The sequence below is a fragment of the Sander vitreus genome, chromosome 7, assembly GCF_031162955.1.
Source record: "Sander vitreus isolate 19-12246 chromosome 7, sanVit1, whole genome shotgun sequence".
Taxonomy (NCBI): Eukaryota; Metazoa; Chordata; class Actinopteri; order Perciformes; family Percidae; genus Sander; species Sander vitreus.
The window spans coordinates 3,567,387-3,590,674 of NC_135861.1; the positions used below are offsets into that span (position 1 = coordinate 3,567,387).

Genomic DNA, 23,288 nt, shown 5'->3' on the forward strand with positions numbered 1-23,288 from the left:
GAGCCCCAGAAGCTCCCCCTTCACTCCACCCCTGGCCTGTGGTGTGTGTTGAGTACTGATTAAAGCCTTTAAAATGAAAACTAAAATTTGCTTGACTATGCCAGTTTTTTATTTTATTTTGATGTGAAGGTTTTTGGTTTCATCAGTAACTTTGATGAAGCACAGAGTAAGCAGGGTGGCAGTAATGTAAAGTGTCTATCCACAGAAGTTTTCAGTGAGTGGAAACTGTGTAGATTACAGTGTACTACATTACTGCAGTCTGCAGCCAACGCCCTTCCTGGAGAGCTCCAACTCCATATTAGGCCTGAGTCACTTTCTTCCTCGAGAGGCCGCTGCAGGAGAGGGAATCCTATTGGAAGAATTCATAGCATTGTTTATGCAGAGCTTTGGACATGAAGTCATTTATTTATATGATTGAGACCAACTTGATGTGCTCAAGAGGCTAAGTTTAAGTGCCTTAGAAAGAAACTATATTTAGGTATAATAATTTGAGATTCAAAGTAAGTTGTCAATGGATGGGGAACTTTATCTATTTTACCAGTAGTTCTTGTTGGAGTAGCTAGTAGTATTTTTCCAACTTTGCTTGGTTTGTACAGTACACACTCATACAAAACCATCAAGGATACACATGTAAAAAAGAAAGCAATAGGATTGCTTAAATAAATTAAAAGTCTAAAAATAGGTCTTCAAGGCATTGTGGATGATCATTGTCCTGATGGCTCTCTTTTGTTTAGCTTGTAAGAGCCATGTTGTATTGTTTTAAAGTTTTTGTATTTATTCCCATTGCAAAAGGAAATAGTTTTATGACATAAAAAATATGTAATATTAGAATTTAATTGGTCATGTTGCACAATGTGCTTTGGTGTGTGTTTTGCCCTATTGAGACTCACGCTCCACTAGTCTGTCCGGCTATTGGACAACTTAGAGTTGGTTTCTTTAGATGGAGTTAGTTTAACCCTCATGTTGTCCTGGGGTCAAATTTGACCCGTTTCCAAGTTTTTTTTATATCAGTAATATGGGAGGTCGAAAAATAAGCGTTGAAAATGTCGAACAAGGCGACAAAAGGTTTGGGAAAAAAGCGTAAAAAACATTGGAAAAAGTGACAAAAACTATGAAAAAAAAATTCAAAAACACTGGAAGTAATGCTGCGTTCCAGGCAACCCGTAACCCGTGTTTTCACAACCTTCTACCCGTGAAAGTGCCCAGATACGGCAGTCAAACCCGTAACTTACTACTCATGAACTCGTACCAGTTCGTTGTGCTCCCAGTTACAGTTTTTGACGTCACACACACATAAACAACAATGGCGACCCCTGTTGATGCTGTATAGACGCCGGTGATGAACGCTGAGAAATAGAAATATACATTAATAGGCAACGTAAAGTAATTCCGCACATTGTAATCAAAACAATACACATACGATTGTGTACTACTACAGGTTATGTTTATTAAATGAAGCCCAAAATATGTTGCCGACTAGAAATCGCTAATATCAGCTAGCGCTAGCTAACGTCAACGTTAGGTAGCCGCTAGTTAATGCTAACGCTAGCTAATGCTAACGCTAGCTAGAAGGGTTTGTCGTGACTTTGCCTGGAACGCTACCAAGTCGTGAGTCGTGACTTGAAGTCGTAACTTACGGGCTAAACATTTTGTCTGGAATGCATAATGGAAAGCATAAGCGTCAAAAACTTTGGAAAAAAGTGGCTAAACGTTGAAAAAGTGACAAAATGGCGATTGAGATAGGGACAGCAAAAGTGTTTTTTTTCATGGTCGAGGGAAAGACAACACAAGGGTCAAGATTCAAGATTCAAAATCCTTTATTAATCCCACAATGGGGAATTTCACACTGTTGCAGCTGGAGCTGCTACCCCCGCGACCCGACCCCGGATAAGCGGATGAAGATGGATGGATGGATGGATGGACAGTCACATTTTGTATTGCATGTGTGTTTTATCCATGTGGTCTACTGGGAGCAGTGCTGATGGTTGTTAAGCTTCAACGGTGAAGGATGTACGGAGCAACAATTTTTCTGACCGCAGATTGTAGACTGTATTTTTGGGTATAGGAAAGTCAATTTCGGCACAGGGTCAGTTTTTGATAATCCAGCATTGCATACGGATCCGCTTTATTTTCGATCATATCGTGGAATAAACTGTTTTTCACTGGCTAGGAGCCTCGTCATCATTGGATAGCCGTGCATTTTGATGTTGGACATTATAGTCTGAGTCAGAACCCTTTACATCCTGCAGGAAGTGGCGAGGAAGGTTTTTAAACAAGCTGCCTACAGCCTATCTCTGTAGGCCTAAATTAAGTTTAGTCCCACACAGTATGTCAAATACATGTTCCACTTCAATCCCAAACATGAATGAAATAAATCCATTGTTGTTGCAACAATATAACAAAATCCACAGGATTCTAAAATGTCATTTATATTTTTCCTGGCTCAGAATGCTTTGGGGGGGGGGGTCAAAGTTTGGGGTCTGGGTGTTCTCCCCCAGGGTTATTTTGAGCGTCAAAGACTAATATCTTGCATTCTGAGACCCTTTTATGCACCAATTTATGGTGGGAATCAGGGTTCCAAATTAGCACCATCTACTAGCCAAATGCTGGTAAAATAAGCAAGTGGCTGGTAGATTTGCTACACTCAGCAGCCAAAAAAACAATGGTAGTCTATTGAGTGGCTGGTGAAATTTGAACATTGAATAGCCATTCGGCTGGTGGACGAAAAAAAAGTTCATTTTGAACCCTGGTGGGAACACCTTTATGTATCCTATGAGAAGGAAATCACAGATGATATTCAAAGTATATCAAAAATATGACGAAATATGTGGCCGTGTTAGCTCAGTGGGTAGAGCAGGCGCACATATGCTGAGAGGTTTATGCCTCGACGTAGAGGGTTCGACGTAGAGGGTGCGAATCCGACCTGTGACGATTTCCTGCATGTCATCTCTCCCTCTCTCTCGCTCTCCCCCCTTTACATATAAAGAGTAAGGGGGGCGTTCATATAAGCCTGGATCACAAAAGTTGACCCCATAGCAACGAGGACAAAATAAAATAGGCTAATATTTGTGCGGTGAAGGGATACTGACGTTAGTGTAGGCGGAGCATTTGGGCCCGGTCGCTATGCACACGCTACGCATTGCGCTCAGCGAGGAGCGGGTCGATGAAAGATGAGAAAAGTCTCTTTGCATGTTCTGCAGTGTTAGTTTAGTTTGCTGTCACATTACTCAACTCTGTATTTGTGTATACAAATATCTTAAGTGAAAGTTCTGTCACAAAACTATGTTGTTGCATATCATTGTACATTTCTAAGTGGGTGTATGGAAACCCTGGAGGATGTATTAAGAGAACCCTGCCTGCCAGCAGATTACTACTTGAGTAGGCGTGTAGCATGGCTCGTAGTATCCGTAGGTGTGCCGAGAGCGTCGTCCGGATATGGGCAAAAGTTACACACACTTTTACTGCTCTAGCCTGCTCCTCGTCCTGGTTTTCAGCAACATTTTCAACCCCGGACTCGTTTGTCTTTTTCAAGGGTAAGTGAAACAATCTTATTTCCAACAAATAGATAGATAAGAACTTCACAAACTTCACACCAACAAATGTATAATTATTTTCACTTTTGTTTTTTTGTTTTTTTAATCGCTTAAAAAAAAAGCTGCGAAGTTTGATTTATTTGCGTAACTCTGCTCTTTTAACCAGGCATTACAGTGTTGCAACATGTAACAAAGGTGGGGTCTGGGGACAAAGTATTTGCTTTGACTTTCACAATTCTGCGTTTAGCCTATTTTATCAACCGTCAACTGGAATTTGCGCCCAGAGCTTTTTTCAATTTGACGTTTTCCTGTTGGATTGCAGCCTGGCGGGCAGCATACTGCACGAGTCTCCTCCCTTTTTACTCTCTGCAGGCTGTTAGGCTGCTCATATCTATGTACAGGCTGTTAGGCTACTTTTATTTATCTACAGGCTGTTAGGCTACTATCATATACATTGCACTAATCCATACAGCCTCTTTTTTCTTTTACAGTTACATGTACATATTTGTTTCTGTAGGCCTATTTATTGTTTTTTTATTTCATGTTGATGTTTAATATGCTTATGTATGCACCATCAACCAAGGCAAATTTCTTGTAAGTGTTACTTACTTGGCAATAAATCCCTTTCTGATTCGTATCTATCTATCTATCTATCTATCTATCTATCTATCTATCTATCTGCAGATGTCTCTGAGTGAGAAAAGTAATGAGGAGCTCAGCAAGTTGCTTGCAGAATATGGCATTAAACATGGACCCATAGTCGGTAAGAAAAGTGCATCCATTAACTACCTCATTAATAATGTAGTAGATTATTTTATCCAGACCTACATTAGGCCAATGCGGTGTGAGAAAGGGAGAAATTTCTCTGACTTCTGGGCTGTCCATCAACCAATGTCCAATACATTAAATAACTGAGTGCTGTGACTCAGTCATTCAATGACGGCATGCTCACTGTAGTACAGGTATTAAGTATAGTCCATTTCATTTCAGGTCAGTTTCATTCTGCTTTCCAATTAAATACAAATGAAACAACACCACTGACCACGCTGACATGGTAAAAAGCTGTTTGCTTTCCCCTTTGCCACACACCTGTGTACCTCTGGCTGTGATCAAACACAAAATTGCATACATATTTATGTCACCAACGTGCTAATAAACAAAACAAAAAACAAAGTTACATTATGGCTCCAACAAATGCCAGTACTGCTCATAACTGCCACTTTATGTTTTAATAGTTGAAGCTGTAAGAGTGAGAATTGTTATCGTAAAAAATGTATATGTAATAAAATAAATAGATAAAAATGTCTCCATGATTGTATACATCACACAGCCATTTGCTCTAGTTCTTTACATTTGTCTGTTTGCTACTTTGCTTCCCTTTGGGTCCAATATCTTTTTTTAGTAAGCATCTGTTTATTACTATAATAATATACAGTATAATAGATGAGTATAGAATGAGATAAAATAGAATCAAACCCCTAACCTATTTTCATAATACACCAATTCAATTGAACAGATTTGTTTTAACTTTTCACATAATGAAAATCCATGTCATATTTCTCCAAATTCCCTCCAACAAACAGACCGTTAAAAAAGACAATTACAACAGTTAAAGACATACAATTTCCCAGTAGTCTCAGAGAGCACCAAGCCCCTGTGTCCGCCATCTTTGCATCGTGCATAATGAAGCCCTGTTAATGTGTTTGTGTCAACATAGACTCTACTCGAAAGCTGTATGAGAAGAAGCTTGAAAAGGCGATGAAGAGCCCTCCAGTGCAACCCTCGCCTGATAAGACCTACTACAGAGAGGAAGGTAGGATGCTCTTCAGTCTCTGTCACTTTTTAGACACTTTATGGTTGATTGTTCATTTGTGGGTCTAAAAATGTCCTTGTTATTATTCACTTTTACCTAAATTCTGCAAATGCCTATTTACTGTGTGTGTGTGTGTGTGTGTATATATATATATTCACTGCCCATGGTTCTGAACTAGAGCTTCAAAGAATAATCGAAAAATACATCAGTTGTCAACTATTAAATTATTGGCCAATTATTTTGATAATCGATTAATTGGTTTGAGCCTTTTCATGGTAATAAAGTTAAAGGAGAAATCCGGCGCAAAATGAACCTAGGGGTTAATAACACATTTGTACCGAATCGACCGTTCTCTGGGATTTGTTTTCATGCTAATCGAATGTGGCCAGTTTTAGCGCAAACCGCTAATTAGCTTATAACGCTAGTCGTCGGGGCACGGGTAAAGTAAAAAGAAATCACTATTTCTATACCACTAACAAGGCTCACAATAGCACCACACTTCCACGGTAGCATAATGAGGGTCCCTACCTGTAAACTGAAGCATTGAGAACTTTGTAAGTGTACAGACAGTTTATTAAAAAGATAGTTTAGAAAGACTGTACCGTTCACGTATACAGGCAGGCGCCATCTTGGGAAAACAGTCACGACCAGTTGAATGACGAATGCCGTGCAACCAGTAACCAGTAACATAGCTCAAGCACGGCGTTCTTTAAACCAATCACAATCGTCATAGGTGGCGCCAAGCTCCGCACGGAGCCGCTGTAAAAAAAGTTGTGCAACAGAAAACTCAGATTGGACAGATAGTCTAGCTAGCTGTCTGGATTTACCCTGCAGAGATCTGAGGAGCAGTTAACCATAGTCCTCAGAAATCCACCGGAGTTTAAAATTACAACACAAAGAAAGAGGAAGGAAACGGACATCGGCGAAATACATCTGGCGGAATTTCCTGCAGCACCGGAGCAATCCCGGAAGTGGAACGTCAAGGATATAGACTAGCGCTCCGCTAACTTTAATAGGGATTAAATGATTTAATCGCGCGGCTCTTCTAGACTTTCCAAATGTAATCGGACAGAATGGATCAAATTCTGATAGCGGAACGAGTTATTTCGCGGGCTTTGTGACGCCCAAAATATGTATCCACTGATTCACAGATGTCTCTTTCTCCATGTAAGTCTATGGGGGAAAAGTATTTTCGGGCCAGAGGGCATCACGTGACGGACACGGAAGTTGTCACTCCACTTTTTGGCCGCTCATCAAATTGACTTCAAAGCCCGGCCCGCTTCCTATGGGCCTGGTGTTGTCTAACAGTGTGGCGGCCATTTTGTGCAGTTCGAAGTTAATGTAACACAAATGTACATTTTCCAATCTACCCTAAAAGTTCTCATGCATCATAACAATCCAGGCCTGAGGACCTGCCAACTGGTGTTCATTCTCTATGAACACTTTATTTCTATTATTATCATCATCTTATCATATTCTCAAAAATGAATAGATAGTCGATAAATGGGGGCAGTGGTGGCCAAAAGTTTAGAGCTTGTGACCGGGAGGTCATCGGTTCAATCCCCAGACCCAAGATAAAATCTGGGTGGGGAAAGTGAAAGAGCAGCGCTTGTCCCTCCCTCATCACCACCACTGAGGTGCCCTTGAGCAAGGCCCTTAACCTCCAACCGTTCCAGTGGAGCTGCTCAGTGGCCAGCAGATCAGACTGGGCTTGTACTGGGCAGCTTCCAGGTATGAATGTGGAACTGTGTGAATGTGATCAGGGCCTTCCTGCAAAAGAGAGGCATCCTCTCAGTGAACCTTCCCTGAATAAATAAAGGTTAAAAAAAAATAAAAATGTTTACTGTATGTCAAGGAGGTCCAAAATGTGCTAAGATTCATTTATTTTATTAGGACAATGCACATTAATCAACATTTCTGTAAATGTGCCAGTGTTAGCCAGCCGGCTAATTTCCAACTGTAGTCGTAGTTACGTAGCATGCATGTCTTTATGGTGGGAGGAAACCTGGAGCACCCAGAGGAAACCCACAGTAAAGATGGGGAGAACATGCAAACTCCACACAGAAAGGCCCTGCCCAAACTTTCTGTGAGGCAGAAGTGCTAACCACTGAGCCACCAGGCCGTGCTAATGTCTTTTTTTCCCCTTTACAGCGGAGGAAGTTACCTACATCACGTACCACCAGTCCAGTCCGGTGAGACCTTATTATCCGCTTATCCCTCTGTGTTCGTGCCAAATGTATCTGCTCTCTAACTGTAAATAATCTCACTAACTATCCTGCTTTCATTTTCACAGGTTCAAGCGGTGTATTCAGACATGTAAGTGCAGTTTTAACACACACACACACACACACACACACACACACACACACACACACACACACCAACCAACTTTGACTATATACAGATTTCTTCCATTCAGGCTGAAACGAAGAGGCAACGTTGAGCCAGATGAAGCCAAGAAATCAGACCAAGACACAGAGTGAGTCTGTACTATAAACTAGTGGCGTGTTTGAGCAAAACGAGTTCATCACCTGGTCTAAATATTATCTTTCATCCTGTGCTTCAGGCCACCTATCCAGAGCACTAACAGAGCAGCCAATCACAGCACAATACGCTCCGGGGAGCTGGTCAGAAAGTCTGGAGGCGGCATGTGGAAGGTGATACGGCTGCTGCTGCTGTTAGCCGTAATAGCAGCTTTCCTCTACTACTCCTACTGCCGTCTGAACGATATAGAAAATCCTTTTGCAATTCAATAATCTGATAATCAGGTTTTGTTTTGTTTTTCTCATTCCAATACAAAGATCTTATAAATCTTTAAATGCTGGCAGTTTTCTATATTTCTGTCACCAAATGAGTAAAATGAACAAAACCAGACACATTATAGGCTGTGTATCCAATATACAGTATCTTATTCATCTGTGTCATCAGTGTTTCCTCAACCTCTTTATTCCACCTATCGTCCGCCCCTCCCCGATAGGTGGGTGTTTTATAATTAATAAATATAAAAATATTAGGAAACAACCTTGAGATTGAAGGTTGAAATAATGTCCCTTAATCATGTAACTTTAAAGTATTGTATATTCTGAATGTTGTGGTGTTATTTCCACATACAAATAAAATAAAAAAGGTTGAGTTGTTGATCTTTTCATAGTTGTAAATCTTTCAAAGGCTGCACATTAGTTGTGGCAAGAGACACTTTCCAGAACCGTACACACTGCCTGTCTGACAAAAAAAACCAAAGCAGTCAAAAATATTTTGAAACACCATGTGCCTTGTAGCCGAGGAGATAAAGAAATGGTTGTGGTCTTTTCAAGAAAAAATGAGAATAATGCTAGCCCTCTCCTTCAATTTCTTTGCTTTTTTGCATGAAATGTTGCACTTTGTGTTCCATCTATGCAGAGTTTTGCGTATCTGATTTCTTTTATGCAGTTTTCTAACATACTGTATGTGATTTGTTCTTATTTGTGGGATATACATGATGATTACATGATGTCATGCAGCACAACAGATTTGTGAACTGAGGCTGTCTTTCATATTTCCGAGCTGTCCTCCAAATCTCTAAAACCAAAGGCTGTTGTCTAAATGTGTTGATTTTTTAAAAAATAAATGAAAAAAGGTCCCCAGCTCCTTCGATTGTTTGAACTTTCTTTAAAACAATACATTGGAGATGCAAAATATGTTAATGTGAAAATGAGAGTTAAATATTAACAAACCCTGTCAAATAATGAATTGATTTATTTTGTTACAAAATGTAAGCTCAATTCCACCATCCTGACATTTGAACAGAAGCGCTGTTATATTTACAACATAGAAGCTTAAAATAGTTTGGCAAAAATCAAAAATACACTGCAGTAGAGCAGGGGCAAAGCGAGGGGGCAGCTTCTGGGGCTCCAGCCCCGAATGCTTTCTTAAAGTGCTCATATTATGCTCATTTTCAGGTTCATAATTGTATTTTGAGGTTATATCAGAATAGGTTTACATGGTTTAATAAAAAAAAAAACACCATATTTTTGTTGTACTGCACATTGCTGCAGCTCCTCTTTTCACCCTGTGTGTTGAGCTCTCTGTTTTAGCTACAGAGTGAGACATCGCACTTCTGTTACATCTTTGTTGCACATGCGCAGTACCTAGGTAAGGACTACTAGCCAGTCAGAAGCAGAGTATGAGGGCATGCCACGCTAGAAGCTAGGCGAGCATTATAACGTGTTACAAGTAAAGGCTGGACTACAATGGAGTAGTTTGTGAACAGTGTTTTCTATGGAAGATGGTAAGTGCCTTTGGGGTGGACTTTGGGCTTTTTCACTTTGTAAACCTACCTGAATATTTACAATGCCATGTACTCGAAGGAAGATGAGGCAGTGGTAATGTACTCTTTTTTTTTTTTTTCAGTTGTCAATCTGTGGCCTCCCAATATCTATTACTAACCTAAAATTTAGACATTTCCGGTTCACAATTAGATGATCCCCCACTTGTTATGCCCAGCTTGTTTAAGAGCTTAACAAAAGAGGGAGGTCCACACCATGAGTTAAATAAACAACTAACTTGATTAAAGACAACTAAATAAAACTACTGTATGTGATGTCAGTAATCAGTAGTGTATTGTGGGTGTTGGATGCTATGGGAACGAAATGCTCACCCAACCTTTAACATAAACAAGGATATAACTAAACACAAGGAAACCACAAAACCAAGTTGGGGTGCCAGCATGGCACCAACCTGCCTGGAGGGAGAGTGAGACCAGATCTCATGGACTAGATCTTTTTCACGGCAGACATGTTGACATGTCATAGTAGGGAAAGCACAGGTTTATTCAGAACCATTAATGATGGCTGCATTCCACTTAGGAGAGGCCCTGGTATTGTGCATGCTGACTCACTGAAATAGCTTACTGGGACACTTGATGGAATTGAGCCATCGTTAAGGTTATCAATTTCAGCTCCATCACCCAGCTTTATAGACTCCCAGCAGGTGAGGCCAATCCCCCAATGAGGTGGGAGGAGCCAATCAATCAGGTACCTGAATGAGACAGACACAAGCCAAAACAGGTAGTCATACGGTGTCATAAGTTGAATTCAACAGCTGTAATACTGAGTTGAGGTTGTGGTCGATAGTCACTGAGGACGAGGCTCAGGTGGTAGAGCGGCCGTCTACCAATCAGGGTCAGTGGTTTGATCCCTGGCAGTCTACATGTCAAAGTGTCCTTGGGCAAGACACTGAACCCCAAATTGCTCCTAATGCTGTGCCATCGGTGTCTGAATGTGCATGAATGTTTATCTGATGAGACCTTGTATGGCAATCTCGGCCACCAGTGTATGACTACGGTGCCATGATGAATGGTGCCCATACTGTGTACGTCGTTTTGAGTAGTCGTTAAGACTAGAAAAGCGCTACTCAGAAACTTCATCCAACTTCCGAATCCTATTTCATGAATGCTCAAGCTTAAGTCTAAGTCTAAGTGTGCAAGTCCAAATCGAGTCACGAGTCCAGAGAATAGCGACTCGAGTCCGAGTCCAGGACTCGAGTTCTCCTTCACTGCAGGGAGCAAATACAGACGTTAGAAAAAGGCGGCTGTGCCACCATAACCCTTTAGATTTCAAGGCTTTGAGATAAAAGGTGAACAAAGAAAGTCTTATTTTGGTCCAAAGACGGTCTAAATGCCAACAGCCATGTTCAGGTCGGTGGGCAGAAGGGAAAGCGGAGGGTCTGACATCACTGGTGACCCTGATGACCTGGTAAGAAAAACAAGGTGACGTGAGTTTACAACAGTAAGAGAGCCTTCTGTGAATGTGTGTTCTGTAATGGCCTACCTGACAGCATTTTCCTCATATCCAAGCGCTGTGATGAAGATGTTGATGAGGACAGTGAAGAAGACAAGCACTGTCGCTACATTGTTCTTTTGGTTCAACTTGGCGTGTTTACTCTCGTCGTTCAGATCATACTTCACTGCTGGCACAGAATCGCACAACAGCAATACTTAATGAGCTACATGAAAAGCTGATGAGCAAAGACACAAAGAAAGACTTAAAGAGAGGGAGGAACAGAAAAGAAAAGAACTTTGTTTTATTTAAGGAAACTGATGTTTGATTTAGAGAAGAAAGTTCTGTTTAGTTACGGATTACAAAAAAAGATGATGATTAAAAATGTAATGAAATGTTGTCGGTACCAAACTCGGCTGATATAGGCTACACACTTTAAATTAAATATCAAATATGTTTTTATATTACAAATAGAAAGAATATTCAAATCACAGAAGAATGAAGTATCTGACTACTAAATGTAGGACGCTAAGTCTGACAAGTTGATTTTGTAAAGTAAAGATCTTAATAAATTTGGTAGAAAAGGTCCTGAGGAGAACAGATGCACCAATGTTCTCTTTACTCTCGGTCAGACCGACAAGACTTGTTTTCAAGTTGGATTGTCGTCTCTTGATTGATTAAATCAGTAAGCCTCTTTTTAAGAGTCTTTGTCTATGCGTGCTTTGATTCTTCTCACCTTCCAAACTTAATGATTCCAAGAGCAAAGGTATTAGAGTGCAAGAAAGATGGAGAAACAAAAAGTCTGGGTCACTTGCCAATAAAGACGAGCAGCAGCCCCACCAAGACCTGTAAAGTGATGGACAGAGACAGCAGGACGAGGAGGGGGATGTAGAAACGGTAATGAGGCCCCACATAGAGAACAGTCTTCAGCTGAGACGAGTTGGCCATCAGCAGGGCAACGTCCAGCATGCTCTGAGCCACACTCTTCTTAGTGGCGTAGTGATTCAAGTTCATGGGGCCGTTACTAGAGGGGGACGTGTGTGCCTGCGAGTGTTGAGAGGGTACGTTAGGTCTCAGAAAAAGTCAAGTTTCAGGCCCTGTTAAAGAACAAAGTCAGTACAGATCAACATTTGACAGTAAAGGATAAAATGATTGTGAAAGAGTGTTATTTTTTGTTCTCTGTCACAGGTCCAGTGACGTAAGGTATGATGTGCATGCTAGTTAGTTTTTTTTGAAAGTGCCCACCCTTTTCCAAACAGTTTCCAATGATGGTAAGATGGTTCTGTGTTAACAAAGTTATGTTGTGTGCACCATGTGGTGCATCAGGTTAACTGAGTATTTTACCAAAAAAACAAAAAAAAAAACATGATGGAGATAGGTTTGACTTTTCAAAGGCATATATAGCAAATGGCACCTTTTTTCATTCAATGTCAGTCTTTCCTGCTTTGAGCACAGGTGTGTTTCCAAGCTGGCAATCTTAATCACTTACAAAGGGCTGTACTTTGCCCAAAACATTGTTGCAGGGCCTGGGCCCCCCACCCATGGTCATGCGCTGTCTATATGTATACCCCTGCATAGGTCTGATTGCTCTCTGTACATGTGTCCAAGTCAATGTGTCACAAACCCAGAGAGGTGTTTTGTTAATATGCTCTCTATGTACTCAGGTTGTCAAAGGAGAAGTGGGAGTGGCAGAGCAGCAGGTGATAACTCACCTGGGCCAAAGAGAGAGAGAAAGAAAGGCAACGAGACGCAACACGCTGTGAAGTGTTCTCTTTCTACAACTCTAGAAATCTGACGATTAGTCCCATGAACCGATACGTGCTTGCCTGGTGCAGGGAGAGCAAACTAAAACTGACTCTGTAGGTGACAGGAGACAACAAGTCCTCCAAACCATACAACGATATACTGTAGGTCGTATATTCCTTTCCTCTAATACAGGAGTGTGAAACTCATTTTAGTCCACATGCAGCCCAATTTTATCTTAAAGGTGCTCTAAGCGATGTCACACGTTTTTTATGCTACAACATTTTTTGTCACATACAGCAAACATCTCCTCACTATCTTCTAGCTGCCTGTCATCTCCTCACTAACAGCTAGCTGCCTGTCCCGTGAACACACTGTAAAAAAACGCGGTCTCTGTAGACAGCCCAGGCTCCACAAACGGCAACAAAAACAAACTGCGCCAACCTGCACCACCAAACATAACAAACAGTGTTCCAGCGTTGCAGCCAATAACCAACGAGAAGGATTTGGGGGGGGTAGTTGGGAGGTTAGTGCGCGGAAGCACGGAAGGGAGGGAGAGGGGACGGGATGATGAGGAGGGAGGGGCGAGCTAGCCTCAGTTTTGTTTGACAATACTTTGAACGTCAACAAGAAGTTAACGTCACCCAACATCGCTGAGAGCACCTTTAAGTGGGCCGGAAAATCATCGCCATGATGATAGCGGTGCTATATATATATATTCCTTGAGGTGCTGTGAGCAACCAATTGGGCTTACTCTTATGACAGAATCACCCCCAGTGGACAAATAGAATAGCAGTGCATTTTATTGAAAAAGTGGAATGAATGACTGTTGTTGTTGCACTGTTGTATAGCAGGTATTAGGGGGGGCTTTCACACCTGCCTCATTTAGTGCAGTTGAATCGCACTAGAGTTCATTTTCCCATTCATGGAAAATACTTCTCGTCGACATTGACCAATCTCAGTTTGTTATGTCTACAAGAAGTATTTTTCCATCTACCATCTGTATCCGTTAGGTGGTTGATGATAGTATAGCGACCCATGCTGACCTATTACTACAAAAGGAAAACCACACGGTTTTCCCCACTGACTCCTCCGAAATGACACATCTCTTTCTAAAGCATGGGTTTCTTTAATTACATTACATTACATGTCATTTAGCTGACGCTTTTATCTAAAGCGACTTCCAGTTAAGTGCTTTCAACCTTGAAGGAACAAACTCTGGACAGCAAGAAGTAAGTGGAAGTACATTAGCTTTAAATAAGCCAAACTACAAAGAGCCATATGAAAGTGCAACTGTGAGTTGTTTTTTTAACATCCGAAGTGCAGTCGGAAGAGATGTGTTTTTTAGCCTGTGACGAAAGATGTGTAGGCTTTCGGCCATCCTGATGTCAGTGGGGAGCTCATTCTACCATTTACAAGCCAGGATGCAAACAGTGATAAAATAAAAATCATCCTGGTCACAGTTATGTCCCTACCGTCATCTCCCTCTGCCCACAGTGGTTTGTTTGTTTAAACCACATCAGTGTTTTTTCTCAGGGATTTGTTCAGTCCTGTAGCATAGACGAGATGTCACACCTGGGTGCAACTCTCTCTGAGACACACAGCTTTCATTCATCTCAACGCACAGCTGACAACTATGGATGGAAACGCTGATTTCACATGAGGTTCTGTTACAAAGGACATTTTAGCAGTGGTTCCTCTTTTTTAAACTTTTTTATTTAATATTTCCCCTTTTTTTGAAATGCTGGAAAATTCTTTGCGTTTGGAGCCTTCTATAATTATTCCACAAAACAGGGAGTAAATCTCTCTTTGGTTTAACTGGTCATGACTGGTTAACATGCCACCTATTAATAGGGGTTCAACAGTGGACACTGTTTTGTTTTAAGGGGTCACAGGCCAAAAACGTTTGGGAACCACTGTGGGACCCAAAGTGGGTGCGATGCATGGGCCAAAGTTGACCTGTAATTTGGTTGATAATAGGTTTCTCCACCTACTGCAATATGTAAAAACATATTTTAGTCCAATAAGTGTGATAATTCTAGGCCAAAGAAAATTATGTAAATGACATCCCTGTGTTACCAGTGACCTCCACCACCACCAATATCTAACTGCCAACAATTTACAATTACATCCTTAATGAATGTAAATATAATGAATGTATTAAGGCAAACACTGTGTAAAGTTATTTACCCTCTGAGATCTAAGGGCATGTTCACATATGTTCTTAAATTCACCTTTTGAAGGTATTTGCATATAACTGATCCATGTGTTTCATATCAAAATGTTCAAAACAAACTCAGCTTTCCGTATAGTGGCGTCTGAATTATTTTTATTTTTTATGTGTAAAGAGATAATTTGGCGCTGAAGCTGAAACGTCGATGTTGGCTGTTTGAAAGTCTTCAGATCTCTTTTTAAAACAAACCTTAACTTATGATGTGTTGTACGAATATTTTCCGTCTCTGAAATGAGTTCACCAAAGTCTTAGGTTGTATTTTATGTAATTTCTAAACTGTATCTATTTCTAATGTATTTATTATCCTTCCCTTTCCCTAAGTGGCTATGCCACTTATCAGGCCATCGTTGTAAATAAGAACCTGTTCTTAATGACTTGCCTGTAAAAATAAAAAATAAAGTTTTAAAAAATATGATTAAAATAGCAAATAAATGTCTGAAATGAAATTTTGCAATATCACTATTAGAGTAGGGGCTTTGCCAAACATCGTTTGGACGCGTCGGTGCGTCTTTCGCCCTCACAGGGTTAAAGATGAAATGAAGGGATCTGGGATATAATTTGCATCTGAATACAATATATCTAACAAAATAGAATGGTAATGGAAGAGGGTTTGTGTGTCTGTGTCGCTTACCTCTATGTCGCCCAGTTTATCCAGAGGTATGTCCTCTCCATTCAGTCTGTGCGCCATTCTCCCCTCTTTGATAACGCCACAGCAGCGATCAGGAAACTGTCCGTCTGCTGCTGATGGGGTGAATATGTGCTGAGATGTATAGTCTCAGAGCTCACTGTTGTATAGCTCCAGAGAATGTCGAGGAAGTAGACAGGCCCAACAAGTCAGGAAACTCTTCCAGTGCAGGGACATTGGAAAGATCCCTCCCACTATGTGTCATTCTCTTCAGTTTAACTTTTTAGAGGGGCTTTAATTACAGTGCAACTGTGTTGGAATAAAGCATGTGATAAAGCAGTAAGAAATAGGAACCGTGCCTACAGAGCCCTGAGAAAGTGGCCAACAGAGAACAAAGCAACAGAATATAAAAGGTTGAGAGATACATGAAAGGCAAATAGACATCACTAGTTCTCTCATCAAAATAGTGAAGAATTCACTTTTTTAATCTGGGAGAGAGAAAAGGCATTCCGCTGCTATGACTTGACTGGGACTGGAACACTGTGGGCTAAAACATGGGACTAAAATTACTATAGAATAAAAGTTGCTGACAGTTAAAATTGCATTGTGTTGCAAAAGAGCTGTGTTAGTCCTTGAGGAAGTGGTTAAACAGAAAGTTAAGCTTAAATCATAAAAACAGTTTAGGCTTTTATGGCATAAGAATGCATTGTGTACCAGACAGATAAGCAGTAGAACAGGAAAAGACAATTTAATAATAATAATTAATTACAGTTTTTCTCAGTCGCTTTGGTACATTTCTTGAATCATCCTCAACATTTGCAAAACAGTAAGTGCATTTCTCAAAACAATTCGTACAAATAGCAAAACACCATGGATTACCTGCAAAAACCAATATCTTACTCAAAATCCTTAGTTCATCTCTCAAAAGTAAATATCTGTGTCAATGAACATGTCAGTGCCATCAGAATGACAAGTCCATGTGTCATTGTGTACGAATAAGACAGTCAAATTGCTTAGTCATGTTGTCAGTATACTCTGGAGAGATATTCTGATGTAAACTATGGCTAAAGTTTTGATGACAATTATTGTAAATTGTAAGTTACACCTTAGTGTATGTGGGAGTTGGCAAGAGACTGGACAAGATTCACATTTACGCTTTTACTCTTTGTACTGTAATTTGTTGACAGACCATGTCATTACGATACAGAAAGGAAAAGACAGCACTGCATAGCACAAAGAAAAAAAACAAAAGTAGAAATGTGAACATAGGACATCTCCTTAGGGAAAACTGTACATGCAGTGCTGTAGGAATTACAGTGCAGTCTTCCTCCTACCTCCTGATGTTCCTGTCTGTTGGGCCACAAATTCTTATCCACATCACAACGAATATCTTCTCTTGCGATGCAGCGTGGAAAGTAGAAAAAAAATCTAACGGAAATGTACAGAAATATGCTTGACATATTATGACAACTTGTTCAACCGTTTTGCATGTAAAGACTTATGCTATGAACTAATGCCTAAATGTTGTGGGGGGTGAGACTATTCAACAGAGACCCATTATAATACATTTTGATTAATATGACATAAGCAATTGATAATGTAGGAAACAGCAGAGAATTGTACATCATCATTTGCATGGACGTACCAAAGCATTTGCAACTTGTTCAAAGAAATGAGAAACTGCTTTTTTGATGTGCACAAGTGACACGATGTGAAGATTGAACAGGTAGTTTTGAGAATTTCAATTCTGATCTGAGAAATGTACCAAAGCGACTGAGAAAAACTGTAAAAGAGGATAGGATAAAAGCTTGAGGGAGAGAGGGAGAGAACAGATCGGAGCTCATCATTCAGAGGACAACTTGGTGGACCGAGCTTCTGACTTGATGTCTGTGACTAGGGAAACTTAGTCTCTGTTTTGTGAACCCACAATTGTGTTGTAACTTTTATGCTGGACTCAGTAAACTTTGCTTAAGTGAACTCTCCGTCTCAGATTGATCCTTGTGTTCTGGTAAACTTAAGTCCGATGTAAGAAGGCGCGGAAATTAATAAATTGGAGTCAGATTTGACAGGCCTTATGGCCTTATTTTAGACATAATTCCATCTACAATACTGTGGCCAAACATGAGACTGGACTGTTCGGAACCTGCAGAAAACAACAAACTGTGAAACATCTACTCATGTTCTGTTATGTGGAAGAAAGAGCGAGGCTGCTGCATTATCACACCTGGGAACAAAGACAGAAAGACAGTGACAACGAAGAGCCTGCTTAATCCCACCGAGAATCAGCATTACACACGGAAATAAAATAGTTTTAAACTCCAATTTAATCCTGACCTGTAAGAGACAGCAATGTGCCGTGAGGCATCCAGTCTGCTGGAAATCCAGAAAAAGAAGAAGCTACAGGAAGTTTCATTTTTATTTTTAAAAAACAGCATAGTAAACATATAAAACATAGGCTGCATTAACAGGAAATGATTTATGAATATGAGATTTGATCTTGCATATCTAATTGATATGTGTGTCTAATGTAGAAGAGTAAGAACAAAAAAGCCAAACAATACATTTTTAATATATTGGGAAATACATGTATTTGCAATAAATAAATAAATACAGGAGTGGGGACAAGACCAGTTCTCTTAATACATCCATGACAAGACCAGAATAAATGGCATAAATCTTCTGGAACCAGAAATGAGCCAGAACAGGAAATTCTTCACTATTACAAACTGGGAAGTCAAGCTTTGCTTTTTATATTCCTCAACTTGAAATTGTACAGCTCAAACAACTGTCTGAGGGGGTATCGGTTTATACAACAGAGCTAATAGCTACAATTTGGGAACTACAGTGGGTGAAGGAAGTGCTGCCAAGGAGAGCGGTTATATGTTCAGATTCGGTCTCACTTTTAAAAACTCTGATAGGAAGCAATTGGGGAGCCAGGCCAGACCTTGTTATGGAAGTAATGGCTCTGTTGTATAAGATCGAGAAGGCTGGAGGATTGGTGGGTTTTTGTTTTGGGTGCCTGCCCATGTTGGGGTAGATGGGAATGAGATAGCAGATAAGGCAGCTAAAATGGCACTGAAAAGAGACATTCAGTGTAAGGGTATGTGTTGGGATATCTGAATGCCGGTCTCTCATTAGGAAAAATGTTACAGCGGTGTGGCAAAGGAAGTGGGAAAAGGAAAAGAGGGGTCGTCATTATTTTTCAAATCAAAATAGGGTACAGACAGAGCAGTGCTATTTTGGCAAAAAAAGAAGACACTCCGTAATAATGACAAGGCTGAGACTCGGGCATTGTGGACTTGCATGGGATCTAGCAAAGATGGGCAAGCATGAGGATGGACTTTGTGGAACCTGCAAACAGAAACAAAATGTTCAACATGTAGCCTACTTTTGGACTGTCAATACAAAAATGAAAGAGAACAGTTGTTCCTATGTCACATGGGAATACAGAACATGACATAGAGCTCAACAGTCCCGTCCACAGCGGGTTCCGGAAGTAAAAATACAATGCAATTTCTCCATTGACCAATTGGAGTATAAGCCATAAAATCGTAACCGTCGATGGTAGACTTAAAACCAGCATGCCGACATGACTCAGCGATTGTATATGCTCATATAGACACCACAAATCATGGGGCACTACCCTTGTTTTGAGATAAATGTCTTTTATTCGCGATGTCTTGGATAAGTACTTCATTACCCACAATCCTGAACAATCCCACAATCCCACAGTGATGCCTCTGATTGGTGGTACTCATGCTGGTGAGGAGGGGGGGTGTCAGTACCCGATCTGTGCTGCCTGCACGATCCGTCACGAGGATTTACGACATTGCACGAATCACAATCTGTTCCACGCTTCGCTTTAGTTTAGCTAACAGCTAATTCGGCTAACCGCTAGCTGACAGCTTGATTCAGTCTAAAATAACGTTAACTCAAACTTAACACTGGGTAAAGCGTCTACAGCTGACGTAACAGCCGTTATATATGTTAGCGGTTACTTTCAGGTTTTATTTTGAGGGTCTTTTAAAGTTATTACATGCTGTCTCAGCTAGCAGTTAGCCGAATTAGCTGTTAGCTAAACTAACGTTAGCTTCCTTTGTTCAGTGGTGTGCGGTGGTTTATGGGATGAGTAGTTACTTCGCTCTGAGATGACGATATGTACACAGTCTTGTACCTTTGACTTTTTGGGGATTTTCTGTTCTTTTTTTACTCAAAATGATACCTTGTATGCTTATGAGTCACGTACCACCTGGTTAGCCTAAGGCATGGTCTAAAACTCTTTATATACGGATTTTTCCAGACGTCAATGGGAGAAATGAATGGGAAATTTACTTCCGGAACCCAAGGTCTCTCAGAGGAGGGGCGGGACTGTTGAGCTCTATTGAGATCCTTACTAAATCCACCTGAATATCAATTTGAGATAGTGGAAGCCGTCATGGATTTTATATCTCTGCTACAGGACTACTAGCCTGGATGCCAGCCGAATTTAGCCCCGCCCACAACATTCGAGATCGGGAAGTTCGGTCTGGACTTGATCGTTGAGGAGCAATTATGCTCGAACAAGATCTGTTCGGACCAATCAAATTGTAGGACAGATGATCAACAGTAACAGAATCCACCACGTCACCAAAGAGCGCTTGGGTTGAATTTGTTTACAACAGGTGGCTGCCGCTGGAGAATTGAGATGTGTAGATTCCACCATCGTCTGTTACAGAAGATATCAACAGCGCATTCATTTTAAAATCCTCAACCGGCCTGTCTCAAACTAGCTGATGGCGGAGTGGCAGAGGCTGGTTTTAGAACGTAAGAGGCTTCACCTGTTTCAACGGCCAATAGAGAAGTCAGCTGGTGAAGTCAGATATAAACTATATTAATAAAATGATCATTAATCCATTTTATGTCTCCGTTACAAACAGCTTTAGGAAATGACAGAGTTTTAGACGGAGCGGAGCCTCAACAACCGCCCGAAAGCACCTAGCGTTCTATGGTGGAGAGATAGAGAGAGACTGAAGAGAGGGAGCGCCCAGCGGGGTTAGAACAAAGCCGTGAATCAGAGAAATAAAATGTGTTTTCGCCGATTCATCTCTAGAAATGCAACTGTAGCAAGAATGTCACTATCACTAACGTTATCCACATTTATATTTACACGCAACAAATGATATATCCAGCTTCAAAAAAGTCTAAAAGTCGGAAGTTAGAACAAATGCATTGTGCAGAGAGTGGTTGCTTTGGAGACGTTACACGGTGTTGAGTTCTGTTGACAGTTGAGTTCTGTTGCTCTGATTGGTTGTAGATCTAGCCAATGAATGCAGAGGCATTTTCTTTCCTGGTTCGGTTGGAACACGCCCCATAATCACAGCCCAATGGAGCGGTTTCAGACTCCGAAACAGACATTGTGACATTGTGGGGGGGGGTCGGGGGAGCACTGCCCCCCCTGGTGGCTGAAACTGGGAAATTGCACTGTTTCACTGTGGAATAATTACGTCTGGCATGACCAGATCTTTTATAAATATTTTAAATAACACAAAACAACAAAATGGTGGTAGGTAATACATCTGATTTCATATACTGCTTTCATATACTGATTTAAAATATGCTTTAAAAATAAACATATATGTTTATTTAGCATGTTTGTTTTGTCCATATGTGCTCGTGCTGTGTTCCCCAAGTGGTAGGCCAGGTCTCAGCTGCTACAATGAGGTTTTTTTTGTTGCCCCCGCTGGCTGAATGTCAAACTCCGCCTATGCTAGAATCTGAGTATGACCACGTCAGGCTACAGGACTACTCTACTGAATTTGACAATACTTTCGAATGTTATTTAAACTGTCCTGTCAAATAAAGGCCTAAAAATGCCCCAAAAAAAACAATCTTTAAACTGTCCTGTGAGAGGCAGCAATTTACCGCAAGGCTTCTAGTCTGCCGGAAAGCCAGAAGAAGAAGTTCTTCACTATTTCCGGTCCTGCTGCTTTACATGCTACACAAGATGGCGGTGTGCTTTACCCTTCGGTCTATCGTGCTCGGCAGGGCGCTACGAGGAGCTCTTAGACCGGCACGTCCTGCCGCGGCTGTCGGGCTTAGGTTTGTTTGTAACGCTGCTCCAGAAGAAAACAAGAGGGTCATAGGCCTATCAGAATCTACGGAGGAATACAAGTTCGTAGAGCGGCTCATCCCGCCGTCACGGGTCCCCGCTCCGCCTAAACACGCCGGTCCTACGCCGTCTGGCTGGACCCCTCCGGCAGACTCACCGCCGCCTCTGCCCTACATGATCCGCCGCTCCCGCATGCACAACATCCCGGTTTACTCCGACCTGACCCACGGCAGCCGCAGGACAACGCTCGTACGGAAAGTGGAGGGGGACATCTGGGCTCTGGAGAAGGACGTGAAGCAATATCTGAAGGAGGTGACGGGGAAAGAGCTGCCCACACAGGTCAATGAGGTCACCATGACATTAAAAGTCAAAGGTCACTTCGATACGGAGCTGAAGGAATGGCTGGCCGCCAAAGGCTTCTGACTGCGGGGATCCTCAGTCACGTTCAGGGGGCAGAGCTGTCCGTATGAAGGGGGAGATGGGAGAGGACCAGCTGGCAGTTCAACGCCTGGAAACATTGTCCTGCAGTACTTTAAACCCTATTTCAATCCACACGGATGGACCGCATTGATTACTGCCAGTTTATTGAACTTTCTTTAGACACCAGATATGTTGAAGTTATTGGATCAACCAGTGTACATACGTGTATGTAATGTAATGATGGGACATTAAATATAAAAGCATAGCCCACTTCCTGTTATGAATTTTTACTCAGCTGAACCAGTGAGAGATGCAGGAAAAGATGTCATGGTACACGCAAGACACCAGCTTTTTCACCTAAATGTCAGAAGCCGTTAAGAGTGTGTGGAGTTTAGTTTTTGTCTCCATCTGAGACGGTTTGGCTTTTCTGCAGTGATGTAATTAAGATAAGACAGACTTTATTAATCCCACACTGGGGAAATTCCTGTGCTACAGCAGCTCAAAAGAATAAAACAAATACACATTAAGTAGACATAGGAGAAAAAAAATATAAAATATAGGAAATGGAAAAATAGAATTAGTAATAAAACAAACCTTATATAAACAGATATACAGCTGAGTAAGGTGCGAATGAATAGATATGACATATTGCACGGTTGGAGGTGACGCAGAGTGATAAATAGATAAATGTGCATAGTGAAAAATAGTGCAAAATATTGTCCAGTGATGGCTCATATTGCAGAAACAGCTAGCAGTGCTACATTATGTTGTATTAAAGAGTCTGACTGCTGCTGGAATGAAGGACCTGCGGTAGTGCTCCTTCTTGCACTTGAGGGTGCAGCAGTCTGCTGCTGAAGGAGCTGCTCAGGGAACTCACAGTCTCATGTAGGGGGTGAGAGGTGTTGCCCATCGTTGATGCCAGCCTGGCTAACATCCTCCTCTCCCCCCACCTCCTCTATGGTGTCCAGAGGGCAGACCACAACAGATCTAGCCCTTTTCACCAGTCAATTAAATTGCTCGTTTTGTTTTATCCATATATTTTAAATGATACGAAATAGGACTGCAACTAACTTATTT

At 41.2% G+C, this 23,288-nt stretch overlaps 3 protein-coding genes across 3 annotated transcripts; 2 read left to right on the forward strand and 1 right to left on the reverse strand.

Moving 5' to 3' along the window:
- The first annotated feature begins 3,190 nt into the window (after nucleotides 1–3,190).
- On the forward strand, nucleotides 3,191–8,969 carry emd (emerin). Its single transcript, XM_078254220.1, has 7 exons — nucleotides 3,191–3,533; nucleotides 4,218–4,296; nucleotides 5,251–5,346; nucleotides 7,498–7,538; nucleotides 7,640–7,662; nucleotides 7,766–7,825; nucleotides 7,913–8,969. The coding sequence occupies exons 2-7, from the start codon at nucleotides 4,218–4,220 to the stop codon at nucleotides 8,100–8,102; spliced, it is 489 nt and encodes a 162-aa protein (XP_078110346.1). The 5' UTR covers nucleotides 3,191–3,533; the 3' UTR covers nucleotides 8,103–8,969.
- Nucleotides 8,970–9,063: 94 nt separating this feature from the next.
- LOC144520482 (ninjurin-1) lies at nucleotides 9,064–16,813 on the reverse strand. Its single transcript, XM_078254219.1, has 4 exons — nucleotides 15,710–16,813; nucleotides 11,918–12,146; nucleotides 11,154–11,289; nucleotides 9,064–11,075 (listed from the first exon to the last, which is right to left on the reverse strand). The coding sequence occupies exons 1-4, from the start codon at nucleotides 15,764–15,766 to the stop codon at nucleotides 10,997–10,999; spliced, it is 501 nt and encodes a 166-aa protein (XP_078110345.1). The 5' UTR covers nucleotides 15,767–16,813; the 3' UTR covers nucleotides 9,064–10,996.
- A 4,832-nt stretch (nucleotides 16,814–21,645) lies between these two features.
- Nucleotides 21,646–22,476, forward strand: mrpl49 (mitochondrial ribosomal protein L49). The gene has a single exon (XM_078254221.1). It carries the CDS (start codon nucleotides 21,675–21,677, stop codon nucleotides 22,212–22,214), a length of 540 nt encoding a protein of 179 aa, XP_078110347.1. The 5' UTR covers nucleotides 21,646–21,674; the 3' UTR covers nucleotides 22,215–22,476.
- The last annotated feature ends 812 nt before the right edge of the window (nucleotides 22,477–23,288 follow it).

Coding starts and splice junctions, on each gene's coding strand:
- emd (XM_078254220.1), top strand. CDS start 4,218: ATGTCTCTGAGTGAGAAAAGTAATGAGGAGCTCAGCAAGTTGCTTGCA. Junction 4,297..5,250: donor TAAACATGGACCCATAGTCG/GTAAGAAAAGTG, acceptor GTGTCAACATAG/ACTCTACTCGAAAGCTGTAT. Junction 7,826..7,912: donor AAATCAGACCAAGACACAGA/GTGAGTCTGTAC, acceptor CCTGTGCTTCAG/GCCACCTATCCAGAGCACTA.
- LOC144520482 (XM_078254219.1), bottom strand. CDS start 15,766: ATGGCGCACAGACTGAATGGAGAGGACATACCTCTGGATAAACTGGGC. Junction 12,147..15,709: donor ATAAACTGGGCGACATAGAG/GTAAGCGACACA, acceptor CAACACTCGCAG/GCACACACGTCCCCCTCTAG. Junction 11,076..11,153: donor TATGAGGAAAATGCTGTCAG/GTAGGCCATTAC, acceptor TTTTCTTACCAG/GTCATCAGGGTCACCAGTGA.
- mrpl49 (XM_078254221.1), top strand. CDS start 21,675: ATGCTACACAAGATGGCGGTGTGCTTTACCCTTCGGTCTATCGTGCTC.